Genomic DNA, 18214 nt, shown 5'->3' on the forward strand with positions numbered 1-18214 from the left:
TTCAGAAACCTGCTATACAACGAATTTGCCTCGGGCTGTGACTGTCTCTGAATCTGCCTGTAACGAGGAAGTACAGTTGAGGCTGAGGCCCCTGATCTCTGACCTATAACCCCAGGTCGTACGGTGATCCTGTCCACTCATCACATGGATGAGGCTGACCTGCTGTCTGACCGCGTGGCCATCATTTCCAAAGGCCAACTCCACTGCTGCGGTTCCCCACTGTTCCTTAAGAACTGCTTCGGAGTGGGGTTCTACCTGACACTGGTCCGACGCATGAAGGACATAAGGAAGAAAGAGGTTAAATACTGAGGAGAAAATATTGTGGTAGTGTTAAAAAAGGCTTCTTGAATTGCTGGAGTAGTGTTGAAAACTACTGGGGAAGATACTAGAGCAGTATTAAAAACTATTAAGGAAGATACTAGAGTATTAAAAACTACTGGGGAAGATACTAAAGTATTAAAAACTACTGGAGAAATCATTACAGAAGTCCCATGTCTATCTCTTCCTTTTCCCTCCCTCCCTCCCTCCCTCCCTCCATCAGAATGAGTGTGATTGTGCTTCAGAGTGTTCCTGCACCTGTTCCACCTGCACCAAAGTCAAGGAGGAGTCACAGGGCCAATCCCTGCAAATGGAGAGATGTCTGGACGGTCAGTCTCTCTCTCTGTCTCTCTGTCTGTCTGTCTCTCTGTCTCTGTGTGTGTGTGTGCGTGTGTGTGTGTAGGACTAGGATTGTTATTGTGAACCAAACACACTCTATGTACTGTATACTACTTCATCACCCCCAACATGCATCCACTGTTCCTCTGTCTTCATGACCATGCAGTCATCCACCAGTACTGAATTATCCATCCCATGTCCATGCAGTCATCCACCAGTACTGAATTATCCATCCCATGTCCATGCAGTCATCCACCAGTACTGAATTATCCATCCCATGTCCATGCAGTCATCCACCAGTACTGAATTATCCATCCCATGTCCATGCATTTATCCACCAGTACTGATGTATCCATCCCATGTCCATCAGTCATCCACCCGTACTGAATTATCCATCCCATGTCCATGCAGTCATCCACCAGTACTGAATTATCCATCCCATGTCCATGCAGTCATCCACCAGTATTAAAGTATCCACCCCATGTCCATCAGTCATCCACCAGTACTGAAGTATCCATCCCATGTCCATCAGTCATCCACCAGTACTGAAGTATCCATCCCATGTCCATCAGTCATCCACCAGTACTGAAGTATCCATCCCATGTCCATCAGTCAATCCGTAAATGGGTGCGACAGTGCAGCCTAGTGGTCATGAGTGTTGTGACTGTGAACGAAAGGTCCCGAAGGTGACAAAGTGAACCATTCTATCCCTCAGCTAATTCCAATCAGTTTACCCACCCTGGTTGTTGCTGTAAAGAGGAATCTGTTCATATTATACTTGCCTGGTAAAATATTGGTAAAAATGTTATACATTTCATGTTTTACATAACATTCATTCAGTTTCTTGTAAAATTATTTTGACTCCTCTCCTAGGTAACGTGGACAGCATTACTGCGCTGATCCACCACCACGTCCCTGACGCCAAGCTGATTGAGGCCATTGGCCAGGAGCTGACCTTCCTGCTTCCCAACAAGGGCTTCAAGCACCGGGCATACGCCTCCCTCTTTAGAGAGCTGGAGGAAACCCTGGGCGACATGGGACTCAGCAGCTTCGGCATCTCCGACACCTCTCTGGAGGAGGTAGAGACTTATGCTGGTGTTTGAGGGCGGTTTGGACATGGAAGGGAAGGAAAGAGTTAGAAAGGCGATGAGAGAAAACACTAGAGACAATCTACTGAAAGAGGAGGGGAATTGTCTTCATAAGAAGACATAATCAGGCTGATTAAAGGGCTTTATTTAAAACTTGCTGAGCTGTTAACTAATGTTGAATTTTGGCACACATGCTCGTTTTAAGACCCAAGAAACAAAGAGCGTTGTTAGCAGATCTCACTGTGAACCTCGACGGCTGCATGGTTGTATCCCAAAAAACTATAAAAAACCTTGGCGTTACCCTTGACCCTGACCTCTCCTTTGAAGACCATATAAAATCAAAAACTGATACAGAAAAAAGTTACTGTCCCTGTCCTTTTGACCTAGTCTAGAATCAAATAGACTCTGGATTTAGCCCAGAGAAATGTATTTATTATTCTAATTGGACTCTTAATATCTCACCCGGCACAGCCAGAAGAGGACTGGTCACCCCTCTGAGCCTGGGTCCTCTCTAGGTTTCTTCCTAAAATTCGGCCTTCATAGGGAGTTTTTCCTAGCCACTGAAATCCAACACTACTGTTGTTTGCTCCTTGGGGTTTAAGGCCGGGTGTCTCTGTAAAGCACATTGTGACAACTGCTGTTGTAAAAAGGGCTTTATAAATACATTTGATTGATTGATTGTAAGTGTAGGAGGCTATTATTGGGTCCAAATTAATAGCTAATGTTTTTCCGATCCAGATCTTTCTGAAGGTGACTGCAGACGGAGAGGCAGCAGCCAATGCCAAGGCTCCAGGTAATTTGTACCCTCATTGCCCTACACTCAGTTCAGTTCCTACCCTGGATCAAACATGTGTCCCTCCAATTAAATCATCGTTGTTTCTGTCTAGAGTTGTATTGTGTTATCTAGAGTCCTATTGTGCTGTGTGGTCTGGTGTTGTCTTGTGCTGTGACCTGTATTATGATCCTACAATAGCCCAGTGGATGTTGCTGAAGAGAACCAATATTCGCAGCACAGTTGGTGTGGAGGAGACTAACCCTGAAGGTTAGGAGTCAATGAGCCTGCTTTGACAGCATTTCACCCCAGGCAATGGCTTAGAGAGATTAAATGAGTCGTTGCTTTCAGTCTGGCAAAACAAGTTGCACAGAATCACTTGGCTTAGGTTCAGAGTCAGACTCAGCAAGTCTAACTTTCCAATAACCTAGTCCTCCACCCAGCTCTCCTCTGACGAAATCACAACAGTACTTAGTTGTAAAACCGCCGTCAGGTTAAATTGGCTGATCATAGTCCATTGTCAATCAGTATAACACTTAGAGCCTGTTTAACTACAGGACTCTGTTGACCGGATTTTAGACAAAGTTCAGACGGGTAACACCATGTCTTGATTCAACCATTTATTAGAGAAACAATTCACAACAGTGCACCTATGATGTCTTGGTGTTAGTGCTCTCATGTATACAATACCACTAATAACAACATTATCACTGTCTTAGGTATCGTTACTAATTATTTTACAATGAGCTAGTTACTCACTAACAATCCCCCTGCAGAAGGAAACAGAAACAATCAGGTTGAGTCTGTGGTGGAGGGTGGGCTTAGCAACCACCTGCTAAGACGTCCATCAGAACAGCAATCGGAGTGATTACCCCAGGCCGACCCCTGTGGTTGGAGTGATCAGCTGATGCATTGCTGAGCGAGTGCCCACTTGGGTTCCCTGGCTGAACTAGCTGCACTCATTAAGTTCAGATAATCAGAAAACATTGTAGAAAATAAACATTTCTAAATTTTTGAATCCATTTTCTTCCCTTAAATATGGTTGACGTGATTTAAAAAAAAAAATTTATCCGTTTCGTCGAAGGCGGATCCCGGATTTCCTATGTTTATTACTTTTCATTGAATGCATCCACTTCCTGATCACTACCTTCTACTGGTCCTACTATACACAGAGGCAGATGAGCTGAAGCAGGCCAACGGTACCAGACTCCGTGCTGAAGACTGCAGTGACGGAAAAGGCTCTCGGCAGATCAAAGGAGCAAGCCTGGTGATGAAGCAGTTCCTGGCTCTGCTGGTTAAGAGGTTTCACCACGCCACCAGGTCATTGAAAGACTTCTTGGCACAGGTATATCAGAGTGGTTATCATATAGGTCACCAGATGGATGAAATAATGATTGGGTTTGATATCATGGCTCAATGGGAGATGTTTCGGAACTCAGAACTGAATATGCTACATTGGTTTTATACCAAGAGCAGTGGAAGCTTTGAATGACACTCCCCATGTGGACTACATATGCTTATTTCTGTTTGGGGGTTGAGTTATTCCATTGATAGAGGGATCAGATAAATGAATCAATTTAGTAACTTTATTGATTCCCAAACAGAGTGGAATGTGTAAATGGTCCTGTAACTTGGTGTCTCTTTGCCTCCAGATTGTTCTGCCTGCTAGCTTCGTACTGATAGCCCTTGTCTTCACCATGATTGTGCCTCCTTTTGGAGAGTACCCGGCCCTCACACTCTCCCCCTGGATGTACGGACAGCAGTTTACATTCTTCAGGTCAGTCTCGTCGTTCTTCAGAGGAACCCTGCACGAGATCACAACCAATTATCTCTTTGACTGGACACCTGTCCTGTGTCATGCCTGATATGTAATCTTCGATGCCGAACCAGTAGAGATTGACCTTTGAAACATGACACACCAGGCCTGTTCTTCTGTCTCTTCCTTCTGTTCTCAGTAATGAGCGCCAGGGGAACTACCAGATGACGCGTTTTGCCAAGGCGTTGCTGAACCCCCCTGGTCTTGGGACTCGCTGCATGTCAGGAGTAGATCTAAAGTATGTACCAGCTACTTGTTGTGATAGCTACACAAGGTAGGTCCTTGCTTTGCCGTGATGTCCGGCTGGGGGCTTTACATCGTGTTTATAGCATAATCCCGGGAAAGACTTTAACTAATTGTCCAAAATCTTTCTCTTGTCTTTCTTACTACATTCCCAAATGTTTTGCTAATTCATTACTTGTTGTGGCGTGTTTGTCTGCTTCTGCGTGTTCGTCTGTGTTCGTCTGTGTTCATCTGGGTGTTCGTCTGTGTTCGTCTGTGTTCATCTGGGTGTTCGTCTGCGTGTTCGCCTGCGTGTTCGTCTTGCGTGTTCGTCTGCGTGTTCGCCTGCGTGTTCGTCTCGCGTGTTCGTCTGCGTGTTCGTCTGCGTGTTCGTCTGTGTTCGTCTGTGTTCGTCTGCCTGTTCGTCTGCGTGTTCGTCTGCGTGTTCGTCTGCGTGTTCGTCTGCGTGTTCGTCTGTGTTCGTCTGCCTGTTCGTCTGCGTGTTCATCTGCGTGTTCTTCCATACAGAAATCTGCCCTGTGAGAATGAGACGTTAGACTGGGAGACACCAGAGGTCTCACCAATAGTCACCAACATCCTGCAGAGCCCTGCCTGGAACCCGCTAGACCCCTCCCCTTCCTGCCAGTGCAGCACCAATAAGAAGTTGACTATGTTGCCCATCTGTCCAGTCGGCGCTGGGGGGCTGCCTCCTAAGCAGGTTAGTAAAGCAGTTGAAGTTGAAGAATAGATATTGGGTCGGGTTAGGATTGGGGAGTGAAAACTCTTCCAAGATCTGTAGCTAGTGGACCTGATCCTACATCTGTAGCTAGGGGAAATGATCCTACATCTGTAGCTAGGGGAACTGATCCTACATCTGTAGCTAGGGGAACTGATCCTACATTTGTTGCTTGGGAGAAATTATCCTGCATTTGTATTTAGGGGGAACGGATCCAACATCTGTTGCTAGGTGGGAAGTTATCATATATCTGTAATTAGGGGAAACTGATCCTACATCTGTCGCTAGGGGGAAGTTATCGTATATCTGTAATTAGAGGAAACTGATCCTACATCTGTAGCTAGGGGGAACTGACTAAGTACTAAGTTCCATTACTTTTAATCCACATTTCCTGTGGCTGCATATTCTCCTGCTGTTAAATACGGGCTGAAATGAAGCAACTGACTTAAATTAAGAGGGGGGGGGGGTTGATGATCCTTTCTGGTTCCAGGCAAAACCCTTTCACGGAATTATACTGGGTTCCATTTTGAACACGGTGAAATGTTTTCTCCCTGTTGAATGCTGTATTCGTCCTGTGTCTACAGAGAAAGGAGGCCACAGGTGATATACTGCTGGACCTGACTGAGAGGAACATATCCGACTACCTTGTTAAAACATACCCCAGCCTCATCAGACGAAGGTCTCAATCCTCATCAGATATCATTGTTGTTGTACTCAAGTGCTGGTTGATAAGTGAATGTGTTATTTTTTTCATTTTGTGCAAGTTTTAATTTCATTTACCTAGTATTGTTTAGGACAAGCTTGAGAGAATACGATTTCGAAATGTTTAGTTGTTTTTTATGGAAGATCCTGTTTTATTTTATTTTAAACACAGCCAAGATCATGGACCATGGCAGGTGTTGCACAATGTTCTGAAGTTACCGTCATTTTACTTTGACCTTTTAGTCATTTAGCTGAGGCTGTTATTCAGAGTGATCATTTGTTTATTAATCTTGCGATACAGTAGCGAGATACTCCATCTGCATCAATTTGTTCCTTCCTGTTGTAACCATTCTATTTTTCTGTTTTTTAGTTTGAAGAGCAAATACTGGGTGAATGAACAACGGTACCATTTCATTAAGTCTTTAATTATCTTCACTGATAAGTGTTGCGCCATTCGTTTTGTGTGTATCTGTGTAACCTTGTCATCCTTGATTCTCTTCAGATATGGAGGCTTATCCGTGGGAGGACAGCTGCCCATCCTGGACGTGAGCCCTAAACAAATCCAGGATGTTGCCTCTCAGCTAATGAAGATGCTCAACGTGACTGGGGTATGGACCACTACATCCCTAATGACCTGATGGGTCAGATCTTCTCAGCTCAGGTGGCTGGTGGGGAAGGGCTGCTGGTATTGACTGGGATTAATGACTCGTTATCAAATTCTCACTATTATTGATTATCAAATGATTCATTATCAGTTGACCATCAAATCCAAGCACATTAACATATCGGAAGGGTTTTCAACGCAGCCTAATTTTCATAATGGAACGGTATGAAACACAGCCTCATTAACATATTGGAATCGTATCAAACACAGTCTAATTTTTATACTTGAATGATATCAAACACAGCCTCATTTACATAATGGAATGGTATCAAACACAGACTCATTAACATAATGGTATGGTATCATACACAGCCTAATTTACATAATGGGATGGTATCAAAACAGACTCATTAATTTAATGGTATGGTATCATACACAGCCTAATTTACATAATGGGACGGTATCAAAACAGACTCATTAACATAATGGAATGGTATCATACCCAGCCTAATTTACATAATGGGACGGTATCAAAACAGACTCATTTACATAATGGAATTGTGTCAAACACAGCCTCATTAACATAATGGAATTCTGTCATACTCAGCCTCATTAACATAATTGAATGGTATCAAATGCTACTTAATGAGAGTGAGAAACAGGAGAGAGGTGGCATCGGCTCTAGAACACCCTGACCACAATTTGTTTTGTTCTCAGGGTCCGAACACGAAGCAGTCTTTGAGGGAGATCGGACCTTTCCTCAGATACATGGAGAGTGAGTACAATGTCAAGGTTAGTGACTGTATTCACCCGCCGAAACCCACGCGAACGTCTGCCGTTACACGCGGAAACATAAACTGTCCTGAAATTATCTATTTCAAATCGTACGCTGACATACTGTTCATTTCAGTGTCTTTATTGCCATTCATTTTAGCCTTTTTAAACACGCCTCCTCCCCCTAACCCAGGTGTGGTACAACAACAAAGGCTGGCACGCCATGGTGGCCTTCATGAACGTGGCGAACAATGCCATCCTGCGGGCCTACCTGCCTCGCAACGCCAACCCCATGGAGTACGGAATCACTGCCGTCAACCACCCCCTGAACCTCACCAAAGAGCAGCTGTCTGAAGTCACTGTGTGAGTTCAACTGGCTCTCCACTGTCTGAGGTCACTGTGTGAGTTCAACTGGCTCTGCACTGTCTGAGGTCACTGTGTGACTTCAACTGGCTCTGCACTGTCTGAGGTCACTGTGTGAGTTCAACTGGCTCTGCACTGTCTGAGGTCACTGTGTGAGTTCAACTGGCTCTGCACTGTCTGAGGTCACTGTGTGAGTTCAACTGGCTCTCCACTGTCTGAGGTCACTGTGTGACTTCAACTGGCTCTGCACTGTCTGAGGTCACTGTGTGAGTTCAACTGGCTCTCCACTGTCTGAGGTCACTGTGTGAGTTCAACTGGCTCTCCACTGTCTGAGGTCACTGTGTGAGTTCAACTGGCTCTGCACTGTCTGAGGTCACTGTGTGAGTTCAACTGGCTCTGCACTGTCTGAGGTCACTGTGTGAGTTCAACTGGCTCTGCACTGTCTGAGGTCACTGTGTGAGTTCAACTGGCTCTGCACTGTCTGAGGTCACTGTGTGAGTTCAACTGGCTCTGCACTGTCTGAGGTCACTGTGTGAGTTCAACTGGCTCTGCACTGTCTGAGGTCACTGTGTGAGTTCAACTGGCTCTGCACTGTCTGAGGTCACTTTGTTACTTCAATTGGCTCTGCCCTGTATTAGGTCACTGTGTAAGTTCAACTGGCTTTGCATTGTGGGAAACATCTTGCTCTTTCAACCCGCCTGCCCTCCACTATCATCTACAGAAAGGTAGAGGAGGGTGTGCTGAAATAGCAGGAGGCCGAATTTGAACTCTTTATGCAGGTGTATATGTGGCTTTGACCGCTAGACCTCCCCAGTGCCCGTCTTTTATGATCTCCCCTCTAATATCTGACCTGCCTCTTTTCACCTCCCCCCAGGTTGAAGACATCTGTTGACGCAGTGACAGCGATCTGTGTGATTTTCGCCATGTCTTTTATCCCAGCATCCTTTGTGCTCTACCTGATCCAGGAGCGGGTCAGCAAGGCCAAACACCTGCAGTTCGTCAGTGGGGTCAGCCCTCTGGTCTATTGGGTAGCCAACTTCTTCTGGGACATGGTAAGTCGGTCCGTCCGTCCATCTGTAAATACGACGTGTCAATAATACCCTTCCTTGTGAAAGCTTGAGAGGAACCAGCAAGTGATTCTTAACCGCGGATTTTCCTTAAGTGTCAAAACTGACAACTAGCCTGCATGTTTTTGCTGAGCTCTTTATATTCCAGTGTCTTGGGCCTAGCTTTGTGGTGTGGAACTGAAATTCATGTGTGCATCTATGTGAGCTATCAGCAAGGGTCAAGGGTCAACTGTCTGTACCCCGGAGACAGCAACATCCTTGGTCCAGAGACACCTCTCTTATGTCCTCATGACCTCAGGGGTCAGGGGGTAGGCTAGCCCAACTGGACGTGCCCAATGGAAGACGAATGTCCAAAAGACACCTATAACAGACATGTCTAAAGATGAAGCACACCAAACAGACAGAAACCAACTAGGAGGCTTCCAGCCCTGTCTTTCTCTCCAGGCAAATCACCCATATTGTCTGCCGGTAACCTTGCTTCTTGATGCCCCCTAGGGGGGAGAAGGCTTATAATGAGTCCTCGTACAAACACGAACCTTCCTGGCATGACCACAGCGGAAAGGGTTTCATTGTGTCCCTCTCTCCCCAGGTGAACTACTCCCTCAGCACCGCCATGGTGGTGGGGATCTTTGTGGCCTTCGATAAGAAGTGTTACACCTCAGCCGCCAACCTGCCTGCCCTCGTTCTCCTGCTCTTACTGTACGGGTGAGTCGCGTTCAGGATTCTTAAAAGCTCTGTGGGGACGTCTTTGAAGGTTGTTGCCTGTTTTAAGTGGAACCAGCCAGAGGCTCGTCTTAGGTCCCCTCACAGCTCAACCTTTCTGACAACATAAATATCTAACCTCACCTCCACCTCTGCCCCTCCCTCCCTCCCTCCTCTCCAGGTGGTCTGTGACCCCTATGATGTATCCCATGTCCTACGTCTTCAACATCCCCAGCACGGCCTACGTCTCTCTGTCCTGCATCAACCTGTTCATCGGCATCAACAGCAGCGCCCTCACCTTTATACTGGAGCTGTTTGAGAACAACCGAGTGAGAATGGGGGAGGGGGGGGGGAGATGGACAACCGGGTGAGAATGGGGGAGGGAGGGGGGAGTGAGAGATGGTCAACCGGGTGAGAATGGGAGAGGGAGGGGGGAGATGGACAACCGGGTGAGAATGGGGGAGGGAGGGGGGAGATGGACAACCGGGTGAGAATGGGAGAGGGAGGGGGGAGATGGACAACCGGGTGAGAATGGGGGGGGGGGGGGGGGAGAGAGAGATGGTCAACCGGGTGAGAATGGGGGAGGGGGGGGGTGGTCAACCGGGTGAGAATGGGGGAAGGAGTCAAAAAAAGATATAGCGGGTAACGACTGATAGATGGATGGAGATAGAGGGGAACTGGTCTCACCAACTGTGTGGCTGTGTTGTGCGGAGCGACAAGGAACTCTTCTGTTGTTTTACCAGTCCTTGCTGGAGTTCAACGAGTGGCTGAAGAAAGGCCTCCTGGTGTTCCCTCACTTCTGTCTGGGCCGGGGCCTAATCGACATGGCGATGAATCAGGCTGTCACGGACGTGTATGCACACTTCGGTGAGCCCCTGATGTGTTTCTACGGAATGCAGAGCTCTGGATGGCAGGCCACCAATTCAGAGTGTACTTCCTGTAGCGGGTTATGAAAATGACAAGAAATAGGAAGTCACAGGTTTTGATGAGGAATGTTTAGGATATTTTGGATTTATTATCTGAAAAAGGGTTTGGGTCAAATTTCTACATTTGATGTCACAACCTTTGTAAAAGGTAACTGGCAGAAGTAAATTAATTCACAAAAGTAAATGAATGAACAGACCAAAACATATTTTTATTTATATATACATCTTAAATGTTCATCAAATTAAAATTACCCTTTTTATTTTTATAAATGATGCAGCTTAGAAGACTTAAAATAAACTATGAATTTGCCTATATTTGGATAAACACCTTGGAACTCAATTGTTTTGAATGTCAGTTCTCTGACATTCAAGGTTCTTTGTTAAAACGTTCTGAAATGTTCTGTTTTAGGTGAGGACCATGCAATGGACCCATTCAAATGGAACTTTGTCGGGAAGAACCTGGTCTTCATGGCTGTGGAGGGATTTCTCTATTTCCTCCTCAATATCCTTATACAGTATCGCTTCTTCCTGGACCAATGGTGAGTAATGAATGGCCAGAAATACATTATGAAACCCAAACACTGCTTGATAGACAACTGAAAGATAGACTGTAAGCACAGCATAGAATCAAAGTATTGTCAAACCCTCAGTTATTCCTAGTTCATTTGGTGTAGATTTGGTTTCAATCCATCAATCAATAATTCCCCCCCCCCCAGGTTATCAGACTTCAAAGGGCCGCCTCCTAAAGACGAAGATGAGGACGTTGCTGAAGAAAGAGAAAGGATCTACAATGGAGGTAGCAAGAGTGACATCCTTCAGATCAGAGACCTCTGCAAGGTTAGACTCCAACATTGACATCCAACAGATCAGAGACCTCTGTAAGGTTACTTTTGTTGTACAGTTGATAGGGCCCAACCAAGGAAACAATAAAGTCCAATTGGATTCCAAAGCCAGTTGCATGTGTAGTTAGATGCAGTAGCCTACACACAGTGAGTCTGTCATCTGCTCTACAGACATACACTGGGAGGAAGAGACCAGCCGTGGACAGGATCTGTGTGGGCGTGTCTTCTGGAGAGGTAATGGTCAGAACAACCCACAACAACAATATGATCATATCAATATACAGCATCTGGACATCCTTCCTGAAAAAGGCTGGGACTTCCTCTGTCACTAGCCGGTCCGTGTCTTGTCTTGCAGTGTTTTGGTCTGCTAGGGGTGAACGGGGCCGGGAAGACCACCACTTTCAAGATGCTAACTGGAGATGCCGACGTTAGTTTTGGAGAGGCCACTGTCGCTGGATACAGGTACCGGACGTCACAATGACAGAGAATCTGGAAACTACAGTTGTACCATGCTTTTAATTCTATGTTATGTCAGTGCACATCCGTTTGATTTTAAATGCATTTAATGTACTTAGATGCTTTAGAAAAACCCAATTGAAGTTGACATTCTGTGCATTAAATGTATATTCATACATATATTTATTTTCCCTGCTTTGGAACACTGAACATCTATTTAAGAAAAAAGCACAGAGGAAAAAATCCACTGGTGAAAGCATAGGCCAAATTTTTCCCTGTTATTTGAATACTTCCGCAGTAAGTGCAATTTGTGTCTGATTCCTTCCTTGGTTCTTCAGCATCCTGTCAGAAATGCTGGACGTGCACCAGAACATGGGCTACTGCCCCCAGTGTGACGCCGTCGACGACCTGCTGACCGGCAGGGAACACCTGTTCCTGTACGCTCGGCTCAGAGGGGTCCCCGAGTCCGAGATCAGCAGAGTGAGTCGAGTGGCGTGTGTGTGTGTTTGTACATTAACTTGTCTGCGTGTGTTTTTACCCCCTTGCCCGTGTCACCCATCCTTCGATTCTTCTGTCTGTCCACCAGGTGGCAGAGTGGGGCATCCAGAAGCTGGGCCTGTCGGAGTACGCCGGTCGCTGTGCAGGAACCTACAGCGGAGGAAACAAGAGGAAACTCTCCACAGCCATCGCTATGATTGGCTGTCCAGCCCTGGTTCTACTGGTGAGTCTACTCACCCTAACCCTAACCATCGCTATGATTGGCTGTCCAGCCCTGGTTCTACTGGTGAGTCTACTCACCCTAACCCTAACCATCGCTATGATTGGCTGTCCAGCCCTGGTTCTACTGGTGAGTCTACTCACCCTAACCCTAACCATCGCTATGATTGGCTGTCCAGCCCTGGTTCTACTGGTGAGTCTACTCACCCTAACCCTAACCATCGCTATGATTGGCTGTCCAGCCCTGGTTCTACTGGTGAGTCTACTAACCCTAACCCTAACCATCGCTATGATTGGCTGTCCAGCCTTGGTTCTACTGGTGAGTCTACTAACCCTAACCCTAACCATCGCTATGATTGGCTGTCCAGCCCTGGTTCTACTGGTGAGTCTACTCACCCTAACCCTAACCATCGCTATGATTGGCTGTCCAGCCCTGGTTCTACTGGTGAGTCTCCTAACCCTAAAACTGGTTTTACTGGGGAGTCCACTAACCCTAACCCTGGTTCTACTGGTGAGTCCAGGCTTGTTTTGTGGCTGTGCATTGCACTGGGAGAAAGTTAGTTAGTGTGCTGCGCTGGCCAATGGACAAAGGTTCAACTATAGCAGTAGAATTCTGGGTCTTCATGTCAGTCACAGTAAAATTTAACTGATAGAGAAAGCATACTGTAGAGTACTTATCATTGTCAGACAAAATCATATTCTCACCAAAGACAAAACATTTTCAGGAATTGGCAAACACTGCCTTATTTTACAATTACAGTACACACACTTTAGAAATGTCAAAAGTAATTTTGAATCAATTTTCATGGTGCAAGAGTCACCATTAAATGTTGAGAGTAAATTGAGGTTGAGTGCTGTTTCTAATACATTCTAAATTCAAACCGGCAAATGTGGTTTTCATCCAACAGCAGGAATAGGTTGCTCAAATGCTACATCCCTGCTTTCACGGGGACAATTAAAAGTAATAAAACCATCCCACTTAAGTACATGTATTCATTTAGACCCTCCTTTAATTCGGAGCCACCCTGTTGTACTGTTTGACAGGGTTATGGTTCTCCAGTCCTGGAGAGCCTTCTGGTTTTCATCATTTAATCAAGCACTGATTCAGCCCTGGGACACTAGCTGATTGCGTTTAACTACAATGTAAAAGCCAAAGTCAGTAGTTACAGTTGAATATCCCAGAGGAATAACTTATGTTGGTTACCATGATGTGCTGGATTTTGTCCTTAATCTCATAGAGAGCCAAGCCAATCATAGATATTGCATCCCATCCCGGAGATCTGTATGGCTTTTGTTTCTTTGTTCTGCTGCTGGTGAAGCATGTGGGCTCAGGCTCAGAGGGTTACTGTGATGGTCAGTTTGAATGTAAAGTGATCAATTCAGGATGGGAATTAAATTGTACATGCAATGTAAAGTGTTTGTGTTTGTGTGTGTGTTTGTGTGTGTCTGTGTGTGTCTGTGTGTCTGTGTGAGTCTGTGTGTGTTTGTGTTTGTGGGTGTGTCTGTCTGTGTGTATGTCTGTCTGTTGGTGTGTGTGTGTGTATGTGGGTGTGTATTTCTCTTTAGGATGAGCCCACTACAGGCATGGACCCCCACTCCCGGCGGTTCTTGTGGACGGCCATTATGAGTGTCATCCAGGACGGAAGGGCGGTGGTTTTGACATCACACAGGTTGGTCAACCCCTAACCCTTACCCTAACCTAACCCCTACCCCTACCCCTAACCCTACCCCTAATCCTAACCCTAACCCTAACCTAACCTACCCCTAATCCTAACCCTACCCCTACCCCTAACCCTACCCCTAACCCTACCCCTAACCCTACCCCTAACCTAACCCTACCCCTAACCTAACCTAACCCTACCCCTAACCCCTAACCTAACCCCTAAACCCTAACCTAACCCCTAAACCAATACCCTACCCCTAACCCTAACCCCTAACCTAACCCTAACCCTACCCCTAACCTACCCCTAATCCTAACCCTAACCTACCCCTACCCCTAACCCAACCATACCCCTAACCTAACCTAACCCTAACCCCTAACCCCAACCCTAACCCTACCCCTAACCCCTAACCTAACCCCTAAACCCTAACCTAACCCCTAAACCCTAACCTAACCCCTAAACCCTAACCTAACCCCTAAACCAATACCCTACCCCTAACCCTAACCCTAGCCCTACCCCTAAACCCTAACCCAACCCCTAAATCAATACCCTAACCCTACCCCCAAACCCTACTCCCTAACCTAACCCCTAACCTAACCCCTAAACCCTAAACTTACCCCTAAACCAATACCCTACCCCTAACCCTAACCTAACCCCTAAACACCTAACCCTAACCCTAACCTAACCCCTAAACCAATACCCTAACCCCTAACCTAACCCCCTACCCCCAAACCCAACCGCCTAACCCTATCCCCCAACCCCACCCCCATTTTCAACAATGTACTGAGGCAACCCTTCAGCATGTTGGTCTCTGCCCCCCCAGTATGGAGGAGTGTGAAGCCCTATGTACCCGCCTGGCCATCATGGTGAACGGCACGTTCAAGTGTCTGGGGACCATTCAGCACCTGAAATACAAGTACGTCTGCCCTCCACGCTAGACGGGATCCCCGATCCAACTGAACTCTTGGTCCCACGTCTTTGAGAAGTTACTTGCTGATGTGTTTGATGGCAGTAACTCGGGTGTCACATCCAAGGTTTTGGCCAGAATGTGAGATTGCACACCTTCGACACCCCAACTGTCCCTCTTCCTGTCCAGGTTCGGGGAGGGCTACGTGGTGACCATGAAGGTGAAGGCGGTAAAGGCTGGTGTTCCCCCAGACTTGGGGCTGGCGGAGAGCTTCATGGACAGCAGCTTCCCCGGGTGTGTTCAGAGGGAGAAGCACTACAACACGCTGCAGTATGAGATCGCCTCCTCCTCCCTGGCCAGGATCTTTCAGCTAGTGGTCGCCAACAAGGACAAGCTGAACATCGAGGACTATTCTGTCTCTCAGACCACGTTAGATCAGGTAAACTGAAGGGGCTCTGATTACATCAGCACTGTGTCTTTACATTACAGTTGTGTGTTTATATTAAGGTTGTGTATTTACTTTAGGGTTGTGTTTATATCAGGGTTGTGTTCGGATTAGGGTTGTGTTTATATCAGGGTTGTGTTCAGATTAGGGTTGTGTTTCTATCAGGGTTGTGTTTATATCAGGGTTGTGTTTATATCAGGGTTGTGTTTATATCAGGGTTGTGTTCAGTTTAGGGTTGTGTTTCTATCAGGGTTGTGTTTCTATCAGGGTTGTGTTTATATCAGGGCTGTGTTAGGGTCAGGATTCTGTTTATATCAGGGTTGTGTTTCTATCAGGGTTGTGTTTATATCAGGGTTGTGTTCAGATTAGGGTTGTGTTTCTATCAGGGTTGTGTTTATATCAGGGTTGTGTTTATACCAGGGTTGTGTTTATATCAGGGTTGTGTTCAGATTAGGGTTGTGTTTCTATCAGGGTTGTGTTTATATCAGGGTTGTGTTTATACCAGGGTTGTGTTTATATCAGGGTTGTGTTCAGATTAGGGTTGTGTTTCTATCAGGGTTGTGTTTATATCAGGGTTGTGTTTATACCAGGGTTGTGTTTATATCAGGGTTGTGTTCAGATTAGGGTTGTGTTTCTATCAGGGTTGTGTTTATATCAGGGTTGTGTTTATATCAGGGTTGTGTTTATATCAGGGTTGTGTTAGGGTTAGGGTTAGGGGGGAAACTAATAGGTTTCCTCTGTCCTGCAGGTGTTTGTGAACTTTGCAAAGCAGCAGGCAGGAGAGGATGACGACACTGTTCCAGAAACACGAGCGGCCGGCTCACGCAAAGAAACACGAAGTGTTACCATAAGACGCAAGGTCTCCCCTATCAAGATAAAAACCAGGAGACAAACTAGAACTTGAATGGAAATCTGTGTACATTTTGCTTTTTGAGGAACATATTGTCAACACTTTTAATGACAACCAGGTATTTTTAATGTCTACACAATATCCACATGATAATTTCATTTATTGAGGCTTATGAATTATGTCTGCGATATGTTCCTTAGATTTTGTCAGTCACATTTCTGCATGTTGTTTGTGACTTGTGAAAAAGGATGCCTAATACTCTTTATGTTTGCAGGACACATACAGTTGACATCAGTTAATATCTCCTCAAACACACAGTGGGCTAGATATCAGCAGTCTGTAGTGGCTTTCTTTAACATAAGTCGGTTTAAAATCTCTTCAAACACACAGAAAGCTAGATATCAACAGTCGGAAGTGGCTTTCTTTAACATCACTTGGTTAAAGATATCTCCTCAAACACACAGCAGGCTTGAAATCAATAGTCTGTAGTGGCTTTCTTTAACATCAGTTGGTTTAAGATATCTCCACAAACACACAGCAGGCTTGAAATCAATAGTCTGTAGTGGCTTTCTTTAACATCAGTTGGTTTAAGATATCTCCTCAAACACACAGCAGGCTATAACAGTCTGAAGAGGCTTTCTTAATCTCCTATCCTACTTTTGTCCTGATCTGAGAATATTAGATAGCTGACAGAAATATGGAGGCTCACTTATGGGTTCGTTTTGACTCGTTCAGTGAAATCTGACTCAGAAGTGGAAGTTACGCTTTGCTTGTCAAATTCCCACCTACACAGAGAAAAGGTCCATGTTTTTTTCCTCACAGTACCAAAATTGGACCACAAGGTGGTGTTGTTTTACACAGACATTTATATACAGGAATAATACAAATGCTTTGATAATGTTCAACAGACCTTCAAATAATGTAAAACCATATATTTTTTTTGTTTATATATGTACTGCGTAAAAGCTATGTTTTATTTAAGCACTTTAGGATGTATTCATTTTCTTACGATCACATCAAGGCACAGCTTTAAATGCTTATTGAGTTATATGGCATGGTGGTGGTGGTGGTGGTGGGGGGGGGCAAACCTATTCACAGAGGTCCAATGAGAATGGAGGTTTTTGTTCTAGCTAAACTTAACTGAAGACTATGATGATTCGAATATTAGTTGAGCCAGGTGAGTTTTTGCTTTGCTGGAGCAAAAGCCTGCGGCTGCTAGACCTGTCAACAGTATTGAAAGAGAACACCACTGTTCCAGTGGGTTCTAACCAAGCTCAGGGTTCTCCGTCCCAGAGGGAGGAAGAACACGCCCCTACAATGATTTGCCAATGTCCTTATTCATGTATTTATTTTATTAGCATACATCTTCTTTGCTTTTTTTCCTCAAAACATGAATGTCATTTTAATTTAGAAAAATGATGACGACTAAAGAAACGAATGCGAATGGATGTATATATATGAATCAAGTTACAATGCCGCTCAGAGTTCTATTTAATCCAAAACAGTGTTATTTTAAATATAACTGATAAAAAATTATAATAATACACACAATAAAAAAAAACACTAATACTGTAAAGCAATTTAGAACAACTTCAATTCATATATCAAATCAAATGTTTTTCTATAATATGTGATAACAAAGAAAATATAAAACAAATGATTCATTATAATTACCTAAACACCCTGTGAAAACATATGACCTGTTTTGAGTGAATAGGGCTCTCGGTCAAGTGCATTATGGTCAGATGAACTGTTTTCCATTCCAGAGCATAACATTATTGTAAAGCAAATGGTCCCCGACATCAACTGTGCTGCAACAATGACAATGGTGAATAAACGTGAAAAGCTTCTCTCCAGCCACTATGCAATCTGTTGTGTCATTCCAATGAAGCAGTACATCAATCAAG

The 18214-nt window shown here is 45.1% G+C and overlaps 1 protein-coding gene across 3 annotated transcripts in view; it reads left to right on the forward strand.

Moving 5' to 3' along the window:
* The window catches only part of abca4b (ATP-binding cassette, sub-family A (ABC1), member 4b), a 40647-nt gene extending 22479 nt beyond the window's left edge, over positions 1 to 18168 (forward strand). For 2 of the 3 annotated variants that reach the window (XM_034291446.1, XM_034291445.1), the window contains exons 25-52: positions 116 to 297; positions 542 to 647; positions 1531 to 1736; positions 2484 to 2538; positions 2719 to 2787; positions 3690 to 3862; positions 4170 to 4294; positions 4473 to 4571; positions 5084 to 5273; positions 5876 to 5970; positions 6364 to 6396; positions 6496 to 6601; positions 7315 to 7389; positions 7565 to 7734; positions 8609 to 8786; positions 9391 to 9506; positions 9685 to 9832; positions 10247 to 10370; positions 10839 to 10968; positions 11146 to 11266; positions 11443 to 11505; positions 11627 to 11733; positions 12066 to 12207; positions 12314 to 12448; positions 14011 to 14114; positions 14929 to 15021; positions 15202 to 15451; positions 16206 to 18168. In XM_034291446.1, coding sequence (XP_034147337.1) covers positions 116 to 297; positions 542 to 647; positions 1531 to 1736; positions 2484 to 2538; positions 2719 to 2787; positions 3690 to 3862; positions 4170 to 4294; positions 4473 to 4571; positions 5084 to 5273; positions 5876 to 5970; positions 6364 to 6396; positions 6496 to 6601; positions 7315 to 7389; positions 7565 to 7734; positions 8609 to 8786; positions 9391 to 9506; positions 9685 to 9832; positions 10247 to 10370; positions 10839 to 10968; positions 11146 to 11266; positions 11443 to 11505; positions 11627 to 11733; positions 12066 to 12207; positions 12314 to 12448; positions 14011 to 14114; positions 14929 to 15021; positions 15202 to 15451; positions 16206 to 16361 — 3551 coding nt within the window. In that variant the 3' untranslated portion in view covers positions 16362 to 18168. The remainder of the gene's footprint in view (positions 1 to 115; positions 298 to 541; positions 648 to 1530; positions 1737 to 2483; positions 2539 to 2718; positions 2788 to 3689; positions 3863 to 4169; positions 4295 to 4472; positions 4572 to 5083; positions 5274 to 5875; positions 5971 to 6363; positions 6397 to 6495; positions 6602 to 7314; positions 7390 to 7564; positions 7735 to 8608; positions 8787 to 9390; positions 9507 to 9684; positions 9833 to 10246; positions 10371 to 10838; positions 10969 to 11145; positions 11267 to 11442; positions 11506 to 11626; positions 11734 to 12065; positions 12208 to 12313; positions 12449 to 14010; positions 14115 to 14928; positions 15022 to 15201; positions 15452 to 16205) is intronic. The other variant, XM_034291447.1, reaches the window with a different exon arrangement.
* The last annotated feature ends 46 nt before the right edge of the window (positions 18169 to 18214 follow it).

This window comes from Esox lucius, chromosome 3, assembly GCF_011004845.1.
Source record: "Esox lucius isolate fEsoLuc1 chromosome 3, fEsoLuc1.pri, whole genome shotgun sequence".
In the NCBI taxonomy this organism is placed as follows: domain Eukaryota; kingdom Metazoa; phylum Chordata; class Actinopteri; order Esociformes; family Esocidae; genus Esox; species Esox lucius.